The 23,502-nt window shown below is 46.4% G+C and overlaps 1 protein-coding gene across 1 annotated transcript in view; it reads right to left on the bottom strand.

The window, feature by feature from the left end:
• The window catches only part of SLIT1 (slit guidance ligand 1), a 142,781-nt gene extending 120,421 nt beyond the window's left edge, over window positions 1–22,360 (bottom strand). Inside the window, exon 1 of the mRNA XM_066622673.1 lies at window positions 22,164–22,360. Within this exon, the coding sequence (XP_066478770.1) occupies window positions 22,164–22,360 (197 nt within the window). The remainder of the gene's footprint in view (window positions 1–22,163) is intronic.
• Window positions 22,361–23,502: the final 1,142 nt, after the last annotated feature.

The following is a 23,502-nucleotide window of genomic DNA, read 5'->3' on the forward strand; positions in this document are numbered from 1 at the left end:
TGTGCAGGAGTGTGCAATTTGGATTGGAATAGGGGGAGGGGGCAAATTATGAAAGCCCCCCAATGCCTGCTGTAGTTCTGAAGTTGTTTACACGCCACCACATGTGTTATTTGTGTTTTTATAAAAGGCAGACTCAACACACACTTTTAAGTAATTTGTGTTGTGTCTCCAAGGAATTTTAAGGCTGCAGAGGAAACTTTTTAAACAAAAAGCATCCAAACCCAAAAGCAATGGTTTGAGGGTCTATTTGTTGTCAATTTCCTTCACTGCCCCAGCCACCCAGCTATCAATACCTACATTTCATCTTGTATTAAGACAGTCAGGGCACAATCCTAACCAGGTCTACTCAAAGTAAGTCCTATTTTGTTCAATGGGGCTTACTCTCAGGAAAGTGTGGTTAGGATTGCAGCCTCAGCCTATTAGGCTATGGGCGAAATCCTAACCAACTTCCCAGCACTTTCATAGCTGTGTCAGTGGGGCATGTGCTGCATCCTGCAGTTGGGGGGCAGTCACGGAGGCCTCCTCAAGGTAAGGAGATGTTCATGATTCCTTAGAGTTGCATTACCCTTATGTCAGTGCTGGAAAGTTGATTAGGATTGTGGCCTATATGGCCAAATCATGCTTTAGACCTGGGACTAGCAGGGATTGAAACTCCAAATGTAACAGTTCTAGGAGAAGTTGGGCATATGAAGCAGGATGAATGTGATGCTGTGAAAATCTGCTTATGGGCAAGAGGAGGAATTGCTCCTTTCAGAAGTTTGTTTGTCAGACACTGAAGAGTTCCCTCCCCCCAGAAGAAAAGTTACAGTGCCACAAACCCCCCTGTACATTGCCACATTAACTGCCTTAGCTGTGAGTGACAATGGGTGTGCAAATGCTAAGTGGCAACCAATGAGTACTAGCACACAACACTCCATTAGGTTTTATGGGGTTATTAAACTGTTCCAGCTCTGCCATAAAGTATTAAGCCTTAAAAACTGCACCAAACTGCGTGAGTCATAATGGGAGACAGGCAGACTTTCTGGTCTTTATGCTTTTACTACCAGGTTTTCCCACTGCAACTGCAGTGCTCTCTGGTGTATAGTGACTGAATTAATGACCCTGCCAACTGAGAGAAGAGGAGGTTGGGGCACGGAAAGGGGGAGTTATGAGATTCCTCTTGGGAGTTTGATGATGGTTGGAATTTGTGCACCTGATAGCCCCTGGTAACTGGGGCAGGCCTCTCAAGCTCTCATGCTCAAATAGTAAATACTGGTACAAAGCAAGGGCCAAACCTTTACATATATACTTGAAATGAATCATGGAATCAGCATGTTATAGTTACCAAAACCGATATGAATATTTAAGACATGGGTGGTTATGCAGAACAGGCTGCAAAACTCAAGTTACAAACATGACACCTAAAATGAATTTAAAGCAAAGATTACTCAGAAGTGATAGGAAGATAAACAGTATGAAAAATAACACAGAATGAAATAAGATTAAGGGTACCATCCTAACCAACTTTCCAGCGATGAAGTAAGGGCAATGCAGCTCCGAAGTAAGGGAACAAACATTCCCTTACCTTGAAGAGGCCTCTGTTGTTGGCATCCTTCAGTCTCGGAAGACTATGGTATCGCGCTCTGATTGGTGGTTCTGGAACAGAGTGCCCTCTCCAGTGCGCGAAGCCTGGGTAAAGTAGATATGGAGGATAGACTGTTTCCCATGCAGCAAATCCCCCCTCTCCACATCGCTGAAATGGTCCAATGGAAAGGCAGAGGCCAATATGGTTGGTTCCAGCGGTGTCGCAGGAATTGCCAGAACATGGCTGTGTTCAGCCATGAACTGCCTCAGGGACTCCGGCTCTGGATTTTGCCTCAAGGTTGACTCCTGAAGCCTTTTCCATAACTGGATGTAGCCACAAGGCAGTGGAGGTTTAGGATCAGAGTTTTCCTTCTCTTAGATGAGCTGCCTTCCCAGGCTAATGAGTCCCATCTACCCAGTGGCTGTTTAGTCGCCTCTTACGACAAGTAGAGCCAAACTGAGGGCCTATTCTTATCCCCAGCCCCCAGGGGATAAGGCCTCTGTGACTGCCACCCAACTGCAGGATGCAGCACATGCCCCATTGGCACAACTATGTCAGTGCTAGAAAGGATTTGGACCTTAGCAGAGTGTAGAAGAGCAGGGCAAGCAAGTGGAAACGTTCACCAATCTAAAGTCCCCCAGAGCCCAAATGTTCTCCAATGTTATAATTCCTGCAGTTTCTATTTTATAGTTTTCTACAGATTGAACACCATAGTCTGCTCTCAGACTAATCACAGAACCTTTTGCAAACCCAAAAGTGCATTTGCATTCTTATGAGACTTTTGCCACAGTCCTATGCAGGTCTTACACTGCTGGAACTAGGGTCCTGGCAGCATGACATCTTTTACAGCTGTCATGAAAGACAATACACCATTGGGAGCAGCTGGGCAGCTGCCACAACTGAGGAGTGGTGGTGGCAGCCCACCAGCAATTCCCGAACATCCCCCAGCACTAGTAAGTCAGTGAAAGGACAGGAGAGAGGCTGAGAGGGGGCAGAATGGAGCAGGGAGGGGGAGGAAGAGGGAATATATCAGTAGTTACCAATAACTCCAGTACCTCCATAAATTGTGCTGGTGCACAGGAAAATTCAAACGCAGTGGTTTAAACAACTGGAACAAGCAATTTCCTCACAAAAAGACTAGTTTAAGGAAAGATGCCTAGTCGTCCAATCCTATCCAACTTTCCAGCACTTACGCAGCCATGCCAACAAGGCATGCATTGCATCCTGCAGAGGAAGGACAATCACAGATACCTACATTTGTTCCTTTACATCAGAGCTGCAATGCAGCTGCATCAGTGCTGGAAAGTTGGATAGGATTGGGCCCTAGATCTCTCACACAGCTGAGCAATGACTATGCCCCCCCCCCAAATGCCTGGAAAGGCTTCCAGATGATTCTGGAAGACTGATAAAGTACATAGAGCAGGGATTATTTGAGGCTATGGATCATCCAATATCCTTTCCTGGATACCAAGCTTCAGACAATCATCAATCACTATGTGCATCCAGTTCTACAACCGACAGCTAGGCCAGGCTAGATATGACACAAGAGATATGCATAAGGCTGTTAGAGGTACCAGTTAGAGTGCAAGAGCTGACTAGGTGTGCAGAGTGTTTACAGGGTTGGCCCATCCATGAGGCCAACCAAAGTGGTCACCTCAGGCAGTAGTTTGACAGGTGTTGACATTCATCTACCTGCTCAACTCCACTTGTCCTCATCCTCCCATTCTCTGGACTGGAAGAAGGAGGAGGAGGTGAAGCAGAAGATGATGCATGGAGAAGGGAAGAGTGGTGGGATGGAGTGTCCCTGAATATTCCCTTCTTTCTTCTCCAATCCAGGGAACTGGCACTTTCCCCGGTAAGGGGGTGGCAGCATTTGGCAAGCCACTTCAGGTGCCAGGAGGTTTTGGATCCACCCTAAATGTTTACTTTCCTCCTGCACCTTTTTCTCCCCAACATAAACTGCTTCCCCCTTGAAGTTATTCTTAGATTCAGGAAGGGTGGGGTTAGATCAGGAAAGGTAGGGAATGGAAATGCAGCACTCTCAAATCAAGCAGGGCATGGAGACCCATAAGCCCCTAAGGCAGTGTTTCTCAAACTGTGGGCTGGGACCCACTAGGTGGGTCGTAAACCCATTTCAGGTGGATCCCCATTGATTTCAATGTTTTATTTTTAATATGTTAGACTTGATGCTACCATGGTATGTGACTGCATTTGGGAAAGTGTTACAGACCCCTACTTTTAACAAGGTACTATGTATATTCTTTTAACAATGATAGTAAATGGGACTTACTCCTGGGTAAGTGTGGGTAGGATTGCAGCCTAGGATTGTGAAAATTTGTCCTGCTTGATGATGTCACTTCCAGTCACGACATTACTTCAGTGGGTCGACAGATTTTCATTCTAAATAGTGGGTCCCAGTGCTAAACGTGTGAGAACCAAGAACCACTGCCCTAAGGCAAAATACACACACACACACACACACACACACACACACACACACACACCCGTTTCTTTAAAAATACATGAACCTTATAGTAAAAAAACATAGAAATGAATATATTCAATTCCTCCCTAGATTTTATGTAAGATCAAAGAACAATTTATCCTAAACTGCAATACTGAGGAGGGGGAAATCAAGTTTTGGTCTAGAACAAGGGTTTCCAGTTTTTGGCAGGAGGGCCACATCATCTCTCTGACACTGTGTCAGGGGAAAAAAGAATTAATTTACATTTAAAATTTGAATAAATTTACATGTGTTTACATAAATGAATATATTAAAGATGAACTTATATGAATGAATGAAGGTCTTGCAATAGCTCAAGGCCTATAAAAGGCCTTGCACAAAGCAAGGCTGGCCTTTCCTTTGCTACCGCTACTGCATCACAGGTGTGAAACAGCAAGCAGTGGAGGGTGCCCTCATCCCTCATGCAAGAGGTCAAACAATTGCCCTCACGCTGAGAGCAGTTGCATTGGACCAGTATGGGCTCCAGCAAATCTCGGGAGGGTGAGAGGTTCATTGGGGACTGGGGGCTCCTTGAGGGCCGCATTGGGAGTCCTCGAGGGCCGCAAGTACCCCTAGGGCTGGGGTTTGGGTACCCCTGGTCTAGAAGCAAAGTCCAATGTCTTTGTTCACACAGGACAAATCTGAAACAGAGCATAATAGTCTTGCCTTCACACAAACCACTATACTGTGCAAAGGAAGCACACTTTGAAACAGCTACCTTTTGCTTTTAAAATGTAAACAAGATTTTCCTTCCCCTTGGCCCATTTTTATTCTCCCCTAACAAACCTGAGGATTCAATAAAAGATGTTAACAAAAGTCATTGTTCCTGCTCCCTCACCAGGAGGAATTGCATTCCAGGAAGTGGATTAAATAAGATTATATCAAATTGGGCTGTTGTCTTGACCTCCCTACCATTATCAAGTACCTGTGGAAATGTTTAAACAAGCATTAATAATAAAATGCAAGGTCTTTTCAAGAGGAGAGTTTGTGAATGATATGATTCATAGATTCATCTTAGGGAGTGACTCCTGGAATTCTGAAGGGACAGATACAGCGCTCAAAACCCAACAGGTGTATACAGTTTCTCATCCGAAGTTCATCCATCTTGCTCTTATGATGTATCTCCTTAGGTCTAGATTTCACCTGTTTAAAGAACAGCAGTTTAATTAGGTATTCTGAGGATTAAGAGTGACTTAATTCTTGTGGAAAAGGGATCTTTTACAGAGACAACTTGTATTGGTACTGTTCATCCACAGTGAGTTGAAGGGCAATTTTGATTTGATTTAAAAGGTGAGGGCAGAAGAGTGTTTAAGTGGAGCAGCACCCATCTCTCTCTCTCTCTCTCTCACACACACACACACACACACACACACACACACACACACAGAGAGAGAGAAAATTAGTGCTCTGGTTGGCTCTTGTTCCTGAGCAGGGACCATCTGCTTTTCCCATAGGTAATGGAGATACCATAAGCTCTCGCTGGAAGCCCAGACACACAAACACTGTAATGTATAATGAGACACCCAGCTATGCCTTCTCTTGAAGGTATGTGCTGCTCACCTCTGGCAATTCTATGGGGAACAAGGAAGCCTCCGGAAAACTCTGCATCTGTTCCCATCTGCAGCCTAGTGACTTTGTCCTCCACTTACCATGCTTAAAATCCATTTGCACTTCTCCATCTGGCCAAGGAACTCAGTTTTCTCTTGACTGCCTGAAAAATTCATCTCCTCCTTTTTGATTTTTGCAATTCAGATTTGAGTCATGCTCTCTCTACATTGCTACTGTCACATTTAACTTGGGCTGCTCTTCTGAAGCGCAAGAATCTTTAACAGAGGCAAAAGCTGCAAGTTACAGAAGTGTGGAATTGCTTGCTCCATATCTTGGAAGCTACCAAGGGTTCAGGGCTTCAGGCACCATGCTTACCATTGGGACTAATTTAAACCAGACAGAGAACCACCCATCTTCATAGGAGTGAATTGATCTCTTTTTGTCTAGTAGTTTTATCCTGGAGTGCATAGATCACACTGCAGCAGGCTAAAAGGTATGATGCTGCAGGTTCTTATTCTTCTGGATTCAAATGCTTCTCAGTGTTTGACTGCCTTTCTGTCTCCTCTGGGCCAAAAACAACAACTATCAGAGTCAATACTGAAAGGATAATAAAGAATGGCTCCATTAATGTTGTCACTATATCTGCCTAAACTCCATGAAGCAGAAGGAGAGGCATAGAGCACAATCCTAACCAACTTTCAAGCGCCAAGGTAAGGGCAAAGCAGGTGTGAGGAAAGGAACACACATTCCCTTACCTTGAGGAAGCCTCTGTGCCTGCCCCCCAACTGCAAGATGCAGCACATATCCCATTGGTACAGCTATGCCAAAGCTGGAAAGTTGGTTAGGATTTGGGCCGCAGACACACAGGCATTCCACGCTTTTGTTTTGCATGCAATAAACACACTGTTATTAATTTGCTGAATGGAATCCAGATATTTTCCCTGAGATTAATGCTTTTGTTGTGGGGATATCACACTTTCCCATAACTCCAGCCATAATATTTTGCAACTATTAAGACAAAACATGCATGTGTGTGCATGCACATATTCCAGCCTGCTATTACTTCCACTGCAATAGAATGTGGTTACACAAATGTCACAGATACCTGGGAGATCACAACTCCTGTTCTCCACACAAGCATCATTTTGTTAACTTTTAAAAAGTTTCATATATTTTCTTTAAAAGTTTCTTATACTTATTTGCACTAATAAGAACCTGCATGCTCTCCCACCCAATTTAAACACGGGAACATTCATAGTCCTCTTAGAGGAGAGTGACTAGGGCTGGCTCATCCATCAGGCGAATTGAGGTACTCACTTCAGGCAGAAGACTGGCAGGTGACAACAAATTCTTCCTCCCACTTGCCTCTAGTGCTGCTCCTGCCTCTCCGTGCAGGCCTTAGGAGCTGTGGGGCCCAATGCAAAACATTTTTGCAGGTCCCTCCTACTCACTAGGATGAGCCTAGTGGTGAGGCACCCTGCAGCAGCGTCACCACCAACTGTTTTGGGACGAGGCAATTTCAAGCCAATCAGGCCCAGCAGTGGGCAGTGAGCAGGAGGGATGGCATGGAAGATTCCATGCCAGAGCATCAGCTACAGAGCAAGGTACCAGTTGCAGCTGTGGGTGCTCTACTCACTGCCCCAGTGCGCGGCCCCTCTAGGCAGGGGCCCAATTTGGCCAAATTGCCCTAAGGCCAGCCTTGTCTCCCTGGATTGGAAGAAGAAAAGGAAGTGTGGTGCAAAAGGAAGTGTAGAGGAAAGGAGAGCCCCTCTGACACTGTAGCCCACCAATATCTTCTCTTTTACTTCCTCTTCTGCTCTGCCTTCCTCTTCCTTTTCCACTCCAGGGAGTGGGAGGAACAGAGGCTGACACATCAACAGGGGAGAGAAGTATTTGGAACACACCTTCAGGTGCCAATAGGTCTTTTGATGGCCTTGGGAGCAAGCTCTCCTTCTTACTACCTTAGTAACATCTCATTTTGTGAAATCTTGTACATTTAGAATTTTGTGCATTGTATTTAATTCTTTGAAGGCTCTGCACTCCCTTTCTCTAAAACTGGAGGACACATCTACCTAGATTTTTTTAAAGTCAGAAACAAGCAGTACATAGCAAGACTAGTTTCCATCCATCACATGTGAACCAGGTATTGCACTACACCCATACATTTGGAACTGGGCAAGATTATCTCAACAGGCTAATAAGCAATCTAGGCATTCTTTGACCGCCTTGAATACCGCCATCATGACCAGTACGGAACTAGCTATTCTCACAGTTGGGAGAAATGCAAATCAAGCAAGAGGAAAAAGCAGTTATGCCAGCTTGTTGATTTACTCTATAAGCAGCCAATGTATAAAGGAATCTTTGTTTTACAAACAAGCATACAGAAGTACAGTATATAGGATGTGGTGCAGAGACTTTTTGTAGCCATTTCTGTACTTGGCAAAGTAAGCAGCAACTGGAGTCCCATTCATGCAAAGCCTTCAAGATCATCTGGAGAAATGCCTTTTCCTGCTGCTGTAAGAAGTATATAGTATTGTATAGAGCCACAAACCGCCATGGCAGGGGATCACAGTATCTGCTTTGTGGGGAGAACAGCAGACAATAGGCCAGTAGTATTCACTAGGAAATCACCAGGGGCTACTCTGGATGAAGGAAATGTTTAATAGAGCCATAGGTGTAATAAAGCACATTATTGTTACAAATAAAAGTTTTATTATTGAAGAATGACTTCATACACACATACAAGCAAACAAATGCATACACAGAGATTATTACTCTCCAGCCACAGGAAGCTTCCTCTTGACTGATCTCCCATCACAGCTGCTATTGGACCTTATAACTGTTACATCTAAAACAATCCAACCAATTATGGCACCACACACACACATGTGCATGCACTGACCTAGCCAGCAGCCATTGGCTGAGAACAGACAGAAGAGCACAAGGCAACTTAAGGTCCAAATCTGCTACTAAGCACTTTGAAAGACCTACAGTGTCCAGTACAGAACTAGAAGAAGCAGCCATGTATGGGATGCAATTGTCTCATGCACCATGACAACCCTTCCTTTTACATTTTGAGCAATGGCTTGTAGATCTCCTTGACAAGCAGGTGAGATATATAGATATAGATATATAGCCTACAGGTTCAGGTAACTACTCAGCTAGGAAACCTAATGGGCAGTGTTGGCCAAGCCCTTTTGCTCAGTCTAAACTGCCTCTGAAGGATGCGGTGAGCTATAAATTGTGGTCCAAGCTCCTTGGAGGAAGAGTGGGAAGTAAATGTAACAAAAATACAACAAATATTCCTCTCCTAGTTATTCCAACTACAGTATTTTCAACAATATCATATTCCAGAGACACATTTAAAGTAAATGTGTGTCTATACTGAAAGTGCACCATCAAACACAGGGCAATGGACATTTGTGAGAATATAATAAGATCTAGAGTTGAGAACTGTCCCCTAGAGGCAAATCCTGCCACTTTACAGCCCATTATTGGGGCTTCCTTCATCCCTAGACTGATCTATTCCCACTAACAACCTTCGCTTCCATCAATACAAACACTGCAGAGTTTTTAAACTAATATTTTTCCAGCATGCAATTCCATAGAGAGGCGAATACAGCGTTGCCATGGCAATACATAGACAGCATCTGCCTGGGAAGTAGCTGAAGTGAGAAATTGGAATAGAATTGCAAATTCCCCACTAACCAGGGAAGGATCTGAAGGAAAGGAAATGCAACATGACTGCCAGCATGATCCACCACAAGCTCACCACGCTGCTTCAGCAAGAAAGTACCAGGCAAACCAGCCTTTTGCAAGACAGTGAACTCCCTGGCGAGAACTAGGCTTCCATTTCAGCTATATGCACTTGCAAGTGCAAGCACTCACACACACACTGACTTCAAAAGAAGGCTGGAGGGCCTATTACTTATTTGCCTCTCACTATGTCTATATAAAATACAGTACATTGATATGAACAGGCATGATATGAATACATTGATATAAACTGGAAAGGGGAGGATTGTCTACTCTACCATTCTGTCTGATGCAACATCTTGTTTTTTTCAACACTCTCGCACAGAAATACAGCAACCTCAAGAGATTTCAAGAAAACAAATATATACAGAGAGATTTCCTTAGCAATCCAATTCATTTATCTAGGGGCAAAATCCCTAGCAAAGATCCCTAGCAAAATCCCTAGCAAAGAAAGACATAACTTTCAGCTTATAATGATGGCAGTGTGGATTCCAAAGCCCCTCTAGGTAAAGCCTCAGCCAACTTTTGTCCCAAAAGGCTTGGTTAGAAAATGGTGCCAACTTAAACCCAAGGCTGGTGTCATGCCAAGTCATGCCACTGACACTCCAGCACCCAACCTTAGGTGCAACATCCACAGGAAAGGGTCAGAAGCCTCCGACATCCCAGGAAGCTGCTATCCAAGCAAGCATAACCCCTTCCTTGATTTTTCTATGATTCTAGGTTGCAGACTGGAAGTCTGGGGGCTGCCAAAGCTGTGAAACACTTCTGGGCTCCTTCCAGCACCATGCCTGCCAGCCTGTTCTGTACAGCAAGACTGGCATTCATGTAGGCAGAAGGCAGTCTTTAGAATTCCAATTTGAGAGTCTCATGCTCCCTTTCCAGCTGCATCCTAAGCCTCACCAATTTGTTCCCTAATTCATCTAGAGATGTTGACTTGGAAAATACTTGACCCTCAAGTCCCTGAGACAGGCTTTCACTACTCTGACAGCAAGCAACCAGGAAGTTAGGGGGATCAGTATGGTGCAGCTTTTGCTTTGGGGAAAACAATGAGGGGAGAGTACTCCAGGGCCTGAACTATACCACAACAGTCTTATTTAGAGGTGTAGATGGCGGGGGGGGGGGGGGGACAGAGCGGAATGCAATGTCAGGACTTCTACAGCTGGAGGGGTGTTGTCATTAGCAGAAATGTTCAGGTGCTGCCTTTGAAACATTTTTCAAAGGACCTGAGCTGAGGATCAATACCGGACAAAATGCATAACGTGGCCTGGTACATTGGGGGAGGGGGCAGTCAAAATAGTGTGCAGGAACAGCTGTGAAATGCGGTGAAACCAGGAAAGGCTTGGGGGGCTTTAGTACTTTGCCCCTACCATAGTTCTAATTCTACTCTCATCTCCTCAAGTTGTATTTTAATTAAAAAATAAAAAGCTTTCCTTGGTCACAACACATCAGTGGACTCTGAAAGAAGTTGCCGGAGACAAACTGAGAAATTTGCCTAGGGGCACAAGTGCCTGTCTGCCTTCTGCCCAGATGCAAATTGATGATGGACAGGAAAGGAAGTTAGACAGATGAACAGAAAGGGAAGATGGATGGAAGAAAGGAAAAAGGTAAGAGTGGATCATGGAAGGGGAGAGTAGGCTTGTTCATTTCACTGAATGAAACACCTCAGAAAACACAGATGGAATAGTAAATGCAACTTACTCCTGAGTAAACATACACAAGATTGCACTTTAACATACGTTTTATGTTCCTCATGGTTGCTATCTAATCCCACCTTTCAATTCTTATACATTTTCTTAAAATTACAACAACGCACTCCAAGAGCTTGGGGTGAAATGAGCAGCATTTTAAAATAAAGTATAATAAGTTTCAAAGTAGAAATGAGTGGAAGGAGAAGAAAATGTTCTAATAACAAAATGTAACATTGTTTAGTATTTTCGTTGTCTTAAATAGGGTGTGGCTATGGGGGGCTGACATGACAAACTTCAATATTCATGGTTGCACTATTGGCCTTAACCTGATTGGGGTTCAGTGGTTGGTCTGGCCAGGTGGGTCCCCAGATAATATCCAACCTGGCCAAACCCTGACACTATCCCTGTGTTTGCTCCTTCCCCCAGCAACTGGTATCCTCAGGTATACTGCCACTGAACATGGAAGTTCCATAATTACAGGTGGAATCTCTTTATCTGCTAGGGTTCCGTTCCCAGATCCCCCACAGATAACAAAATCCACAGTTCACCCACCTTTGCTCCAAATATGGACAGCCTCTTCAAGGCTCAGAATACCACCCCGAGGGTTTTTTTGATTACTTCTAGTTTTCACCAAAAATTGAGTGGAAACAGGAAGTGTCCAGAAATGTTAGCTTGGCTCACTAGCCAAGCCTTGATCTGTCCACCAAAACATATAAACACAACCTTTCAAATACATACATCCACTAAACTTCCCTTAAACACAATCCAAACACATAAACACCTGAAAAACATGGGGACCGTGTAGTTTAGGACCAGTAAGGTGTCTATTTTATGTCCTTGTCCAAGAACCTTCCTTGCATAAGTAAAGACAGAACGAAAAGTTATAAAATAAATAACAAATAAATTATCTAGAGGCAAGTGTCCTGTACCAGCTTTAAGATTAAACTTTTCTAACATATTTTCATAGCCTAAGCCTGAGGTATTCAATCTGTGCGCCCCGCCTCCCTAGTGAGGCGTGGCTAGCCTCCAGAGGCATCACTAGGCATCTCAGGGAGAGAGGTGGTCGCCTCTGCTCTGCTCTGCTCAGCTGCAGGTGCTGCCTCCTGACTTGCTGCTTTTCTGTAGCTGAGCAAGAAAGGTTTTCTGAGGTGGGTGAGGCAATGTGAAACGTGGTGGGGGGAGGTGGGAGAGAAGGCTTTCTGGGCAGCAGTAGAGGTGCTGCATCTCATCAGCACAGGGCTCGCTCCCGGCAGGCTTCAAACTGGGAGGGAAGCCTGACCTAGAGAGAGCGCTTTCCTCCGCTTGGGAAGGAGGGAGCCCAGCCTGCTCTTAGTGGGGGGGGTGTCCAAATGCCCCAGCCTGCATTCCTCCGTCTTGCCTGGGGGCAATAGGGGTGGCATCTGCATGTTGGGGTGTATGTGTGTGAGCAGCCCCCATCTACTTTGGGGGTGAGTTGTAATCTTGCTGGGTGTGGCTGCAATCCTATCCACACTTTTCTGGGAGTAAGCCCCATTGACTCAAATGGGACTTACTTCTGAGTAGACCTACATAGGCTTGGGGGGTCTGTGTCAGCTTAACCAAGGATCTTCACCTTTTTCTTTTTCCTCCCCCTTCAAAAAAGAAAAAAAGCCACTCTTGATGGCTTTGTCTCCAAAAACTGATCAAAAAATAAAAACACCCATTCCTTTTCAGCCACCCCCTTTTTCCTCCTGCCTCCTTTTGAGGAGGGGGGAGGGTTATTTCCCATGTTAGCTGCTATTATAAGACAAAAGGCACAATCCTAGCTATGTCTACTCAGAAGTAAGTCGCACTGTGTTCAATGGGACTTACTCCTAGGAAAGTGAGGTTAGGATTGCAGCCAAACAGCCTCTGGGTCTCAGTTTGCATCAGTTTGCAATTAACAGATAGATACAAAACTGTCTTCCCCTCCCCAAGCAAATTCATCACTTCCCCCCTTTCCAAAACCCTCCAGGTGTGCTGCTAACAAACTCAGGGCACAATCCTAACCAGGTCTACTCAGAGGTAAGTCCTATTTTGTTCAATGAGGCTTACTCTCAGGTAAGTGTGGTTAGGATTGCAGCCTCAGCTGTTTTTTTGTTTCTAGTGTATAATTATAACACCTTCATCCCCATTTTGGGGGTAACTGAGGTGAGGTGTTGTAATGGGGAGCCGTGGCCAATGGCTACAAGGATCAGGGGAGCCGTGGGCCAGAAAAGTTCAAGAACCACTGGGCTAAGCCATTAGTTCCCAAACTTCTACAGGGAAGTATGGAACCACGTAAGTTGCTGCTGGGGAGGGGCAAAGGCAACAATGCTATTGTCAGGATCATGCCATTGCCTGAGTTGAAAGGGGTTTTGATCAACTTACTACCTGTAGTACCAGCCTCCAGGGAGGTGTGGGAAGCCTGTGGATGCCTCTACAGGGCTTCCCAAGCCTCTGAATAGCAATAGTGACCCATTTCCAGTTTTGCGATCACAAACTAGAAGTGAGTCACAATCTCTATTTTTAGACATTCAGAGGCTTGGGAAGCCCTGTAGAGGCATTCACAGGCTCCCAACACACACACACCCGCGGGAGGCTGGTGCTGCAAGTAGTAAATTAAAAAAAAATTTATTTTCATCCCCAGCAGTGGTGCTATCCTGGCAATCATGCTGCTACCTTTACTCCTCCCTACCCCTTACAGGGCCAGCGACAGGGCTTTTCCTGGCTGGTGGGTCATGGCCTACCGGTTTGGGAACCACTAGGTTAAGCTAAAGTCTGTTTTAGGGATGCATGTTTTTGAGCATGAGGATCTACTTTTCTGCCCACTGGATTTGGAAAAGCTGAACTTTCAACTTAAGTTTTTTATTCATAATTTATGATAAAACCAGATTTTTAAGGAGCTTGTATAGCATAATAGCTAAGAGACTGAGGCCCCAATCCTGTCTCTGGCCACAACACCATGGTACAGTGGAGCCAAAACGACTAGCGCTGTATCCTGTAGGGCTGCGGAAGCAGTCAGAGGTCTCCTCAGGATAAGAGAACTTCGGTTCCCTTACCTGGTGTAGAGCCCTGGTAGCCCCAATAGGTCTACTCAGAGCTGTGCCAGCTATTTAACTGGCACATAACCAAGACGACCTGTATCAGGGCCCAAGGCCTGGCAAGGGGGATAGGATTCAGCGGCAACCGAGGCTGCTGTCCCCACCCCCTCCAGGGACTAAAATGCCTCCTGGCCCGCCCTCCCCTACCCAGTTTCACCCCTCCCAACCTTCCCTCCACCCTCCCCCAGCCCTGGAATGCCACCCTGCTTCTCAGTGGTGTACAAACTGCCATGGGTTCCTGCTTCTCATTCCACCGGCCTGGAGGACTAGCACCAACTGGTGCTGGCCTCTCTGCAGTGCCTCTCCCCTCTCAGATGCTGCAGTGTGCCATAAAGTGGCTGTGACATACTTACTTCTGAGAAGACACACATAGGATTATGGTGTTACTCTTCATCTGACCAGTTAACCTTGGCTTCTAGATACTCTGCTCTGACAGGGCTGCCTCATATAAATCACTGCCCTGTGCACTTCAAAAGCTTTTCAAGACAAAGCATTCTTCATACCCAACAATTTATTCTAACATAGAAAACTCTGATTGCCAAACTGTAGGCTGTTCCTGTTGTCTTAGAATTCCTTTACTGTTATGTGGAGTCTGAGAGGATTTGCATAGCCAAGATGAAAAGCCTCAGGACCCCGCTTTAAACCAATTGGACCAATTGCTCCCAGTTGGGCCTTGCGTCTAAGGGAACCTGGGGTGTGCTGGGTAATCCACTATTTTTGTTTCTTTACTTGTAGACTACATTTCATATAAAATGTATACAATTTTATATTAAAATGTACTTAGATCCATTTGGTCCATTAACTCACATGCACTTTTTAAGTGCACATTTTGATTGCTTTCCATTCTACCATAGAGATATAACATCTACCATAAATTTTATTTACATCTCTTAAAATTCTATAGACTTTGGTTGTGAACCTGGGGCCCCACAAAAAAAATGTTTCCAGTTGGGCCCTGCAGCTCCTAAGGCCAACCCTGACAAGCCTAATCTGTTGTTAGAATGGCCCAATAATTTAAATTTGTAGCTTCAGTAAATTAGATATAATAAGCTCATCGCTCTAAGGACCTCAAGAAAAGGATTGCCAATAGTCCAGAAATGGTCTATGGCTCCATTCAGATGTGTGACCTTGCAGTATAGGGGCATAGGAGCTACTATGGGATGGCCACTTCTTCCCCTCACATTTCTGGCTATGTGTGAAGGGAAACAATCATGTGGTCAAACTAACTAAAGTTGCTATTTCCTATGCCATCATTGACTCACCATGGATAACCCTGCAATGGAAGATAACCATGTCAGTGAGTCTGATTCCTTCCTTTCAAATATTATTAAAACAGCATGGGAGGCAGCCACTCTATAATGGCTCCCACACAGGAAGTCACACAAGTATTTCCTGCAAGAGCTGGTGTCATCTGTGGGCACAAATGTTTTATCTTTTGGCTGATGGTCACCCTACCATATGTCATTGTCAGGATATTTTGGCACGACTGGGAGAAATTTGCTGCCTGAGCATTACAAGGCCTGAAAGCCTGGGGGGCTGTATCTAGATGTAAGCCCAAGGCTAAAGTAAGGCAAAAGGAAAGTGTGCTGTATGACCCTGGACTGACCAATGGTCACTGTACAAATATGCTGAGTCACAGTGACTTTGCAGCCCCAATGCAAGTCTATGGGTGGGGGGCTGGTGCATCCTAGGAGGATGATATAACCAAGTCACCAGAAGATGAGGTAATGGGGATGAGGTCATCCCTTACCCGATTGGTCAGGGAAAGTATAAAAGGGAGGCTGCTAGAGCCTAACTTCGTGGGTCACTGGAAGGAGTTTGGATGAGCATGAATCTATGTTGGTGTATCTGAAGAACTGTGCTTGCTGTTTTCACGGCTGGTGAGACTGGCTACTTGTATCATATGTAAATACAGCTTGGTGGTGGACATCTGCCTGGCTCGTGTTTTCATTCCTTCTCTTCGCTATCTTGGATCGCTTCGGGTGCCAGCAGTCCACTGCACTACATCCTCTGCGGGCTTTGCACACTGCATTGCGCCAACAGTCATGCATACTATTCACCCTCTGAAATTGAGGAGAGAATATAGCTTTTACTTCTTGCCAGAATTTCTGGACCAATTATTACCTACTTTTTTAAACAATGGTAATTTGTGCCTTATTGTCATTCTGTCATCAATGGCTAAGACAAGCTTAGTGTTTAGCTAGCCTATATTTATATTCTTCTTCTCTTTTGTTCTTTGTGCCTATTTCTATGTCTGTTACTCTCCTTTTTTAATAAATGGCAGCAACAGGTGGCAGAGGCATATTTAAGGGAGGCAATTGGCCTTTTTAGATTGGTCTTTAGTTACTGCTTGCTGTTCTGCCACAATGGCATTCAGCAAGATACAAAACCATAGTTTGGTTTCGTATCTTGCTGAATGCCATTATGGCAGAATGGCAAGCAGTAATTAAAGACCAATTGGTATCAAAAAAAGGCCATTTGCTTCCCTTAAATATGCCGCTGCCACCTGTCTTTTGAGAGAAGCATCCACATACTCTTCTAGTCTTGAGTTGAGATGTATTTCTTCAGTCACAGAACTATGGGACTCAGGATTAAAGATTACTGAATGGATCCTACATATTTTGTCCATGCGAAACAGTCAGGGGAACATAAGAACAGATTTCATGGGTCTGCATACAGTGCATCTATGCCTACAACCTCTCTCTGAAACAGTGGTTAGAAATACCATATGCAAGTTTTGCTATCTGGCCACATAGCTAACAGAAAACTGGGAAACACCTGATACAAGGAATCAAAAGCATGACTCAGAGAATTAGGGTAATTTAGCTCTGTTGGGCTGCGGGGGTGCAAGTGCAGGGAAGCAAGGCAGGTTGCACATATTGTTTCAGAGAGTATCAAAACTGGGAAGTATCTGCAAAAGGCACAGTGCACACACAGCTCCTGAGTAAGGAAAGAGAGATGAACTTATCTCAATACTGTTAAGCCCAGCTTTTACCATGGTTTCTCAAATTCATGTCTATTTGACCTTTTGAACCTACCATAATTAAGAGAATTGTTAATTAATAATTAACATAATTAATTAATGCATAATTAATTAATTGTGCATATCTTCATGCACAAATGAAAAGTTGAGACCTCAGGAGACTTACTTAAGAGTCATTGGGCACAATTCTAACCAGGTCTACTCAGAAGTAAGTCCTATTTTGTTCAATGGGGCTTACTCTCAGGAAAGTGTGATTAGGATTGCAGCCATTGGCTATATTCAGGTACCTTACAAAGCCATTGTTTGTACTAACCACAATGCAGAACCTAAACTATGATTTGAGCATCCAGGTGAGCAACTGTGGTTAAGAGCAGCATGTCTGCTTCTGTCATCCTTCCTTTCAGCAGTTTGCTGTGTAAATTCATAAGTGCATTCCCACCTTCCTGGTGGAGCAATCTCTGCAGGCAAAACAGTCCATAAACACTGGTTGGTCAGTTCAGAGGTTATGCCAAACCACAATTTGCTAACCCCTTTCAGATCATTGTTTCTAGCTTGCCAGAGGACCACAAACCATGGTTTGCAAATTCAGACATCACAGCAAATTATAATTAAGCTTCCTTAACCATGGTTTGGAGTGATATTTCATACCACTAGGCCTTCCTTAACAATATATGGCTTTTCAAAATTTCAAACTGTAACCATCTTTTTACTGGATCATGCTAGAGCTAAATCACACTTTTTTTTTTTTACAGATTAACAGTCCCATGTATGAATTCCTCAAATATGAATTTGCCTGGATGTTATGTGAATAAGGGGATAGAACTGTGATTCCAGCAGCTGGGAAAAGCGCCATTGCGATCACCAGAATTACTGCCAGATGCATCCATGTGTACCAAATTCATACTTTACATCTTTCTATGTGAATGCATTTCTAAGGAAGGTTAGGGCTGCTTGCTTGTAAAGAAAATTTGTAATCCACCGAACTACAAAGGACACTTTAACCCAGTATTTGGTTCATCCCACAGCATCATTCTGCTTGGCTCAATTCCACAGTTGGCAACATGCCAATGGACTGGGCTTCTTACCCATTTAAAGAAGTGTGTGTGTGAAGTGGCCCAAATTGAATTTGTAATCCACCTAGCCCCACAACTGTCTTTGTCCAAGGTCCTGTGACACAACACTATTATCTATACAAGTGAGCCCACATAATTCAATGGATTGTGTTTTATTTGAAACCTCTGGGCCTGGCAAAGGATCCTTTACACTAGAGCATGAATGCTTGCAGCAAGATGTAAACAGCTATAAAAAAGCATCCATCTCTTTTACATGTTTATTAATTGACTGGAGCAAATAAATACCTACAGCTAACAGAAAGATTTGAACTGCAGATCTCTGAAGCCCTTTCTGAAGTTTTCTGGTCAGATGATGGATGACACTTAAAAGCCCACCCAACACAATCATAACATCTTTTCTTCCACAAATGGCAATTCCTTCAAGAAAGGGGGTTTATAAGAATATTCAGCAGATGCCAGTTTACAGGGCAACATGCATGTGTCAAGATAGAGGAAAAGATTGGCCATGTGCTCATATTTTCCCATAGCTGCTGTGATCTAGCAGGGTGCTCCTGAAACTGTTTCACTCCTCCTCCTCCCAGAGCATTAAAACATTAATTTTAACATTAAACACTAAAACAGAAACATTAAAACAAAGCAAAATTCAACACATATCATTGAACCATGGGGGGAACGGGATAGTCAAGCCACAGCACTATTCCAAATGCGACAGCAGTACTCCAGCTGTGAATGACAAGCCAGGCCCCTCTTGTCAGCGCAGCATGGCATCAAGTCCTGGCATTCTGGCATTTCAAGGACAGATCTGAGCAAAGCTGAGTGTTTGTGGGTAACAGACTCACTCATCTGCACTCACAAGGCAGCTCCCTGTAGCTGTGGCATGATAGTGACTTCAATGAGGGTAATTAAGGTGCCAGAGAGGGAAATGCCATTAAAGGAGGCATCCCACGGTGTTGCTAACTGGGTTCACCAAGCCTGCTTTGTTGCGCATAGGGGCAACCACAGGCCCCTGACCTAATTAGGCTCAATCTGAGGGCATTAATTGGTTTGTAGAAGGAATGATAATAAGAGTGGGTGGACTGCCCTGTACAAGATCCTTGTGATACATAATGGGCCAGTCCTCCTCAGTGCCTGGAATACGTCTACTGCCACTCTTAGAAGCTGTAACAGTCCAGAGAGGGAGGGCTGTTGATGTCACCATGACTTACAGTGCCACAGACAGAAGTAAGGACAGAAATACTGAATAGCCCAAAAGTGAATACTGCACAGAACAGAGCTCCACATAGGAAGTATAGCAAAAGCGGCAGGAAAGCTTGGTGCAGGAAAGCAAGGACTATCTTGGTGTGAAATTCTCCACTCAGCACAGTTCAAGGCAAACTTGGAACCTCAAAGTGTCCATCAGTGGAACAGCTTCTCAACAGTTTAAACTGCTGCAGTGACCCAATGGGGATTAACATGCAATTTGTGCAAAGTTGTTTTAACTTCATACTAAGCACCTCCCTGACTCACAAAGGGGGTCCTCACCAGCTTCTTCTAAACCTGAGAGACGCATGGTGCTCCTGATTTTATGCTGCCACATGCTATTCCCACTCTTGACTGGGTCGTCGTCGTCCCCCAATCAGACATAAATCTGAGCATGTCCTAAGCTTTAAGCATTGTCCCAGCCTGTCTGACTGCAAGGGAGAAATTCCTCAGAGAACAGGAGACATCAAATTGGGGGGGGGGGGGCAGAGAAGCCATGGAGCTATAAATCCAGTGTGAAGGCCTTGAGCAGAGCTGGGTGAGCATGAACAGCAGAAAAGGAGACTTGTAGGAAAGGAACAAGGGGCTGCAAAAGCCTGTCACTCCTACTACAGACTTGGAGCACATATGCCTGTGTATAGTTTCAAGCAGCTTTCCCTTCAGAAGTCAGGAGGAAAATGGAAAGAAACACAAGGGCCTTAAAGGTGCAAGAGGGGAAGTCTCTGCTCAGCTGCATAAATCCTGCCACTCAACCCCCTCCTCCCCCCCACCCTAAACAGCACGTTCCAGTGCTGCATTCTGTTGAATTATTTAGTATCCCCTCCAGCTCCACTTCCCCTCGCACCCTCACCCAAGCAACAACCACTATCAGGCTGTAGAGGAATGAGGCGCATCCTAGCCAATGTGAGTGAGTGTGTTATGAGGAGGGAAGCAGTAATGATTGGCCCCTGTTCCAGTTGAGCTCTCATTCCTCCCCTCCCCTCATGCCTTTATTCTGGATAATTCAGAAACTCACATGTGGAGATGAAAGGCACACACAGCGCCTGGGCTGCCATTCTCCTGTCTGTCTCCCCCAAGATTCCTTGCTTGATCTCCCGTTCATCTGACTCACATTCTGCACCTATTGATCCTGGCGATTTCTATTGCCTGGCTAGGAAGGCTTGATTCAGAAACGTAGCTATTTCCCTAAACGGATTTGCTCTTTTCAAACCTTATTAAACTGCTGAAGGGGTAAATGAGGGCTGAGGATGAATGAAGATACCACCACAGCTGCCACAGGCCAGAGGAAGCAGTCCCCTGTGGCTTTTGAGAAGAAGCAGAGGGGCCAGTCAAGCCTCACTCCATTCCACTCACCAGGCTTCTGGAAGTCCCATCATACACCATTACACACTCACTCACACAAACACACACACATCCTGAAGTCTTTGAGAAGAAACTGTGGGGTCAGTCAAGTCGACTTCTAGGAGTCACATTACCCATCACACACTACACCACTGCACACACACCCCCTGAGGCAGTAGGGCCAGTCACTCACTTCACTCCACACACCAGATTTCTGGGAGTCCCATCACCCATGGTACACCACTACTCGCACACACACAAGACACACACCCCTCCAACACTATGAATCTACACTGAGCAGGCAACTCAACATAGTTCACAAAAGCTTTTACTGCCAAGTGACACAAGCAAAGGCTATATGGGTGAGATGATGGAAAGGTGACACAGGGTCAGGTCAAGAAAGACCCATATTGCAAATTTCTCGCCCCCACACTTGTGGGTCATCTTTCCACAGAACCCCCCAAAATGGACATCCATAGAACTCCACAGAGCAGACAGGCAGTTTTTCTAGAGGACCCAGAACAGAAAAAACCTAAGGCTACAATCCTCTCCACACTTTCCTGGGAGTAAGCTCTATTGACTATAATGGGGCTTAATTCTGAGTAGACAGGCATAAGACTGTGCTCTCAGGCTGCAATCCTATACATACTTTCCAGGGAGTAAGCCCCGTTGACTATACTACTGGGACTTAATTCTGAGTAGACAGGCAGAGGATTGGGCTTTGAGAGAGAGAGACCCCCACATTCACACGTACACAGCTCAAAAATAAGAAGGGGCCCCGGGTGGCCCAGCCAGGCAAGACCCACAGCCACGCGCAAGCAGCACCCATGGAGGGTGCTCCCCATTTCTGGAACCCCGTCGAGCCGCAAGTGAGACGTGCGGGCGGCAAAGTTGCCCCGGTGCCGCCTGGCATCCCAAGGCTTCTCTGCGCTGGAAGGGGGCGGCGCAGCCACAGGGGGTCGCGTCCAGCTGAGTCTCCGCTCCCCGGGCTGCTGCCGGTCCTGGGGCTGCTGCGGTGCACGTGTGCGGGGGGGGGAGAGACTCTGCACACGGAGTGGCTGGGGAGGGGGGCACACCCGCACGGGAACGCGCGCCACGGCGGCTCCCTAACAAAGGCGACCGAGGGACTGCCCCAGAAGGAACCGGCCCCATGCAACCCCCCGCCTGCCTGCGTACCCCGAGGGAACATTGTCTCGGACCGCCTGGGCGCATCCTAAGCGCTGGCGCTGCGGGGCTCCATTGTCAGGGCGGGAGGGGGTGTGGCGGGCGGGCAGCACTTGTGGGGCTCGGTAGGGGCACCCCCGCCCTGCCCGGTGGGACTCAGTGCCTCCCCCCAGGGCAGTGAAGAGCCCTGCGCATCCCCTCCGCCCCCCCCCGACGGCACTTACAGCCTCTCCGCGCTCCGCGGGATGTTCTTGGGGACGCTGCGGAGCCCCAGCCCGTGACAGTCCACGGTGGTGCCGCTGCAGGCGCAGGGCGCAGGACAGGCGCTGGCCCGGACCCGGCAGAGGGCCGCCCAGGCCAGCAGGCAGGCGCCCACCCGCATCCACACACAGCCTGGCGCCGCTCGCCTCTTCGGAGCCATGCTGCTTGCCCGGGGCCGGCTAGTGAGGGGCTGCCCCGCGCATGGTCCCCCAGCGCCCTGGCTGGGCCACTGGGGCGCAGTGGAGGGGCGCCTTCCCCTCGCCGCTCCCCGGGCAGAGGAAGCTCCGGGCACGGGCGCCTGCACGCTCACACGCGTCCCCTTCTCCGCTCGCTCGCTCTCTCACATAGGGAGCACTCATCCATCAATCCCAGACAGCAGGAGCAGCCCCGGCTCCGCCCCCGAGCCCCCCCTTCTCATTCTCTCCGCCCGCCTCGGGCGCACTGATTCCCCCACGCTCTGCAAGGGGGGGGAGGAGACGCCGAGAAAGACGGTGGTTGTCTGCACAGGGGCACGGACGCCACACACACAGGCTGCAGTCCGATCCACGCTTTCCTGGCAGCAAGCCCCATTGAATTTCATGGAACTTACTCCTGAGTAAACATGCACAGGGTTGTGCTGGAGCCACAGAGAGATACACACGCGTGCACAGGGGTAGGGGGAGTCTGTCCTAGAGAGACGTGTCCACACCTATTGAGGACTCGAACCCAGAGAAAGAGTCAGGCCCATCACCCTTGCAAGAAGGTCAGTTCAGACAGCCAGTCACATACTATACATAGCGGTGTGTCTCTCATCACCTACATTAGCCATAACTCGTCTTTGCAGCCCTCCATGTGCAGTAGCCCTCCTAAACAGAGCCATTGACTGAGCAAATGTGTTGGGGCTCCAGAAGTGTTTTGTTGGACAGTCTCCTGTATTTTCACTCTTCCTAACCATTCCAATCAATACTTGTTTCTGTTTGCCATTTTGCCACCGTGGCTCCCAGCCCAGTCCCCAAATCCCACTTTAATAAATGTGTCCTTTGGTTTTACCTCAATTGCTACAGCGGTGTTAGTTTTCAAAGGAGTACTCATCCGAGGTGAATTGGTAAGCTAGGGTGCCGTGTCCCTTTGGAAAGAGGGAATCTGAGAGCCCCCTGGGTATCCACTAACAGGGGGCTGAGAAACAAAGAGACGCAACCTGAACATACTTGGAATTATATCTGCTGCTTAACATAAGGCGGAGGCAGGGGGAGGGGGATAGCAGCCCACACACAACCACCCTGCACATTGTTGCTGGGATCTGGTATTGTGGCAGCAGGTACA

This window comes from Tiliqua scincoides, chromosome 3 (genome assembly GCF_035046505.1).
Source record: "Tiliqua scincoides isolate rTilSci1 chromosome 3, rTilSci1.hap2, whole genome shotgun sequence".
Classification (NCBI taxonomy): Eukaryota; Metazoa; Chordata; class Lepidosauria; order Squamata; family Scincidae; genus Tiliqua; species Tiliqua scincoides.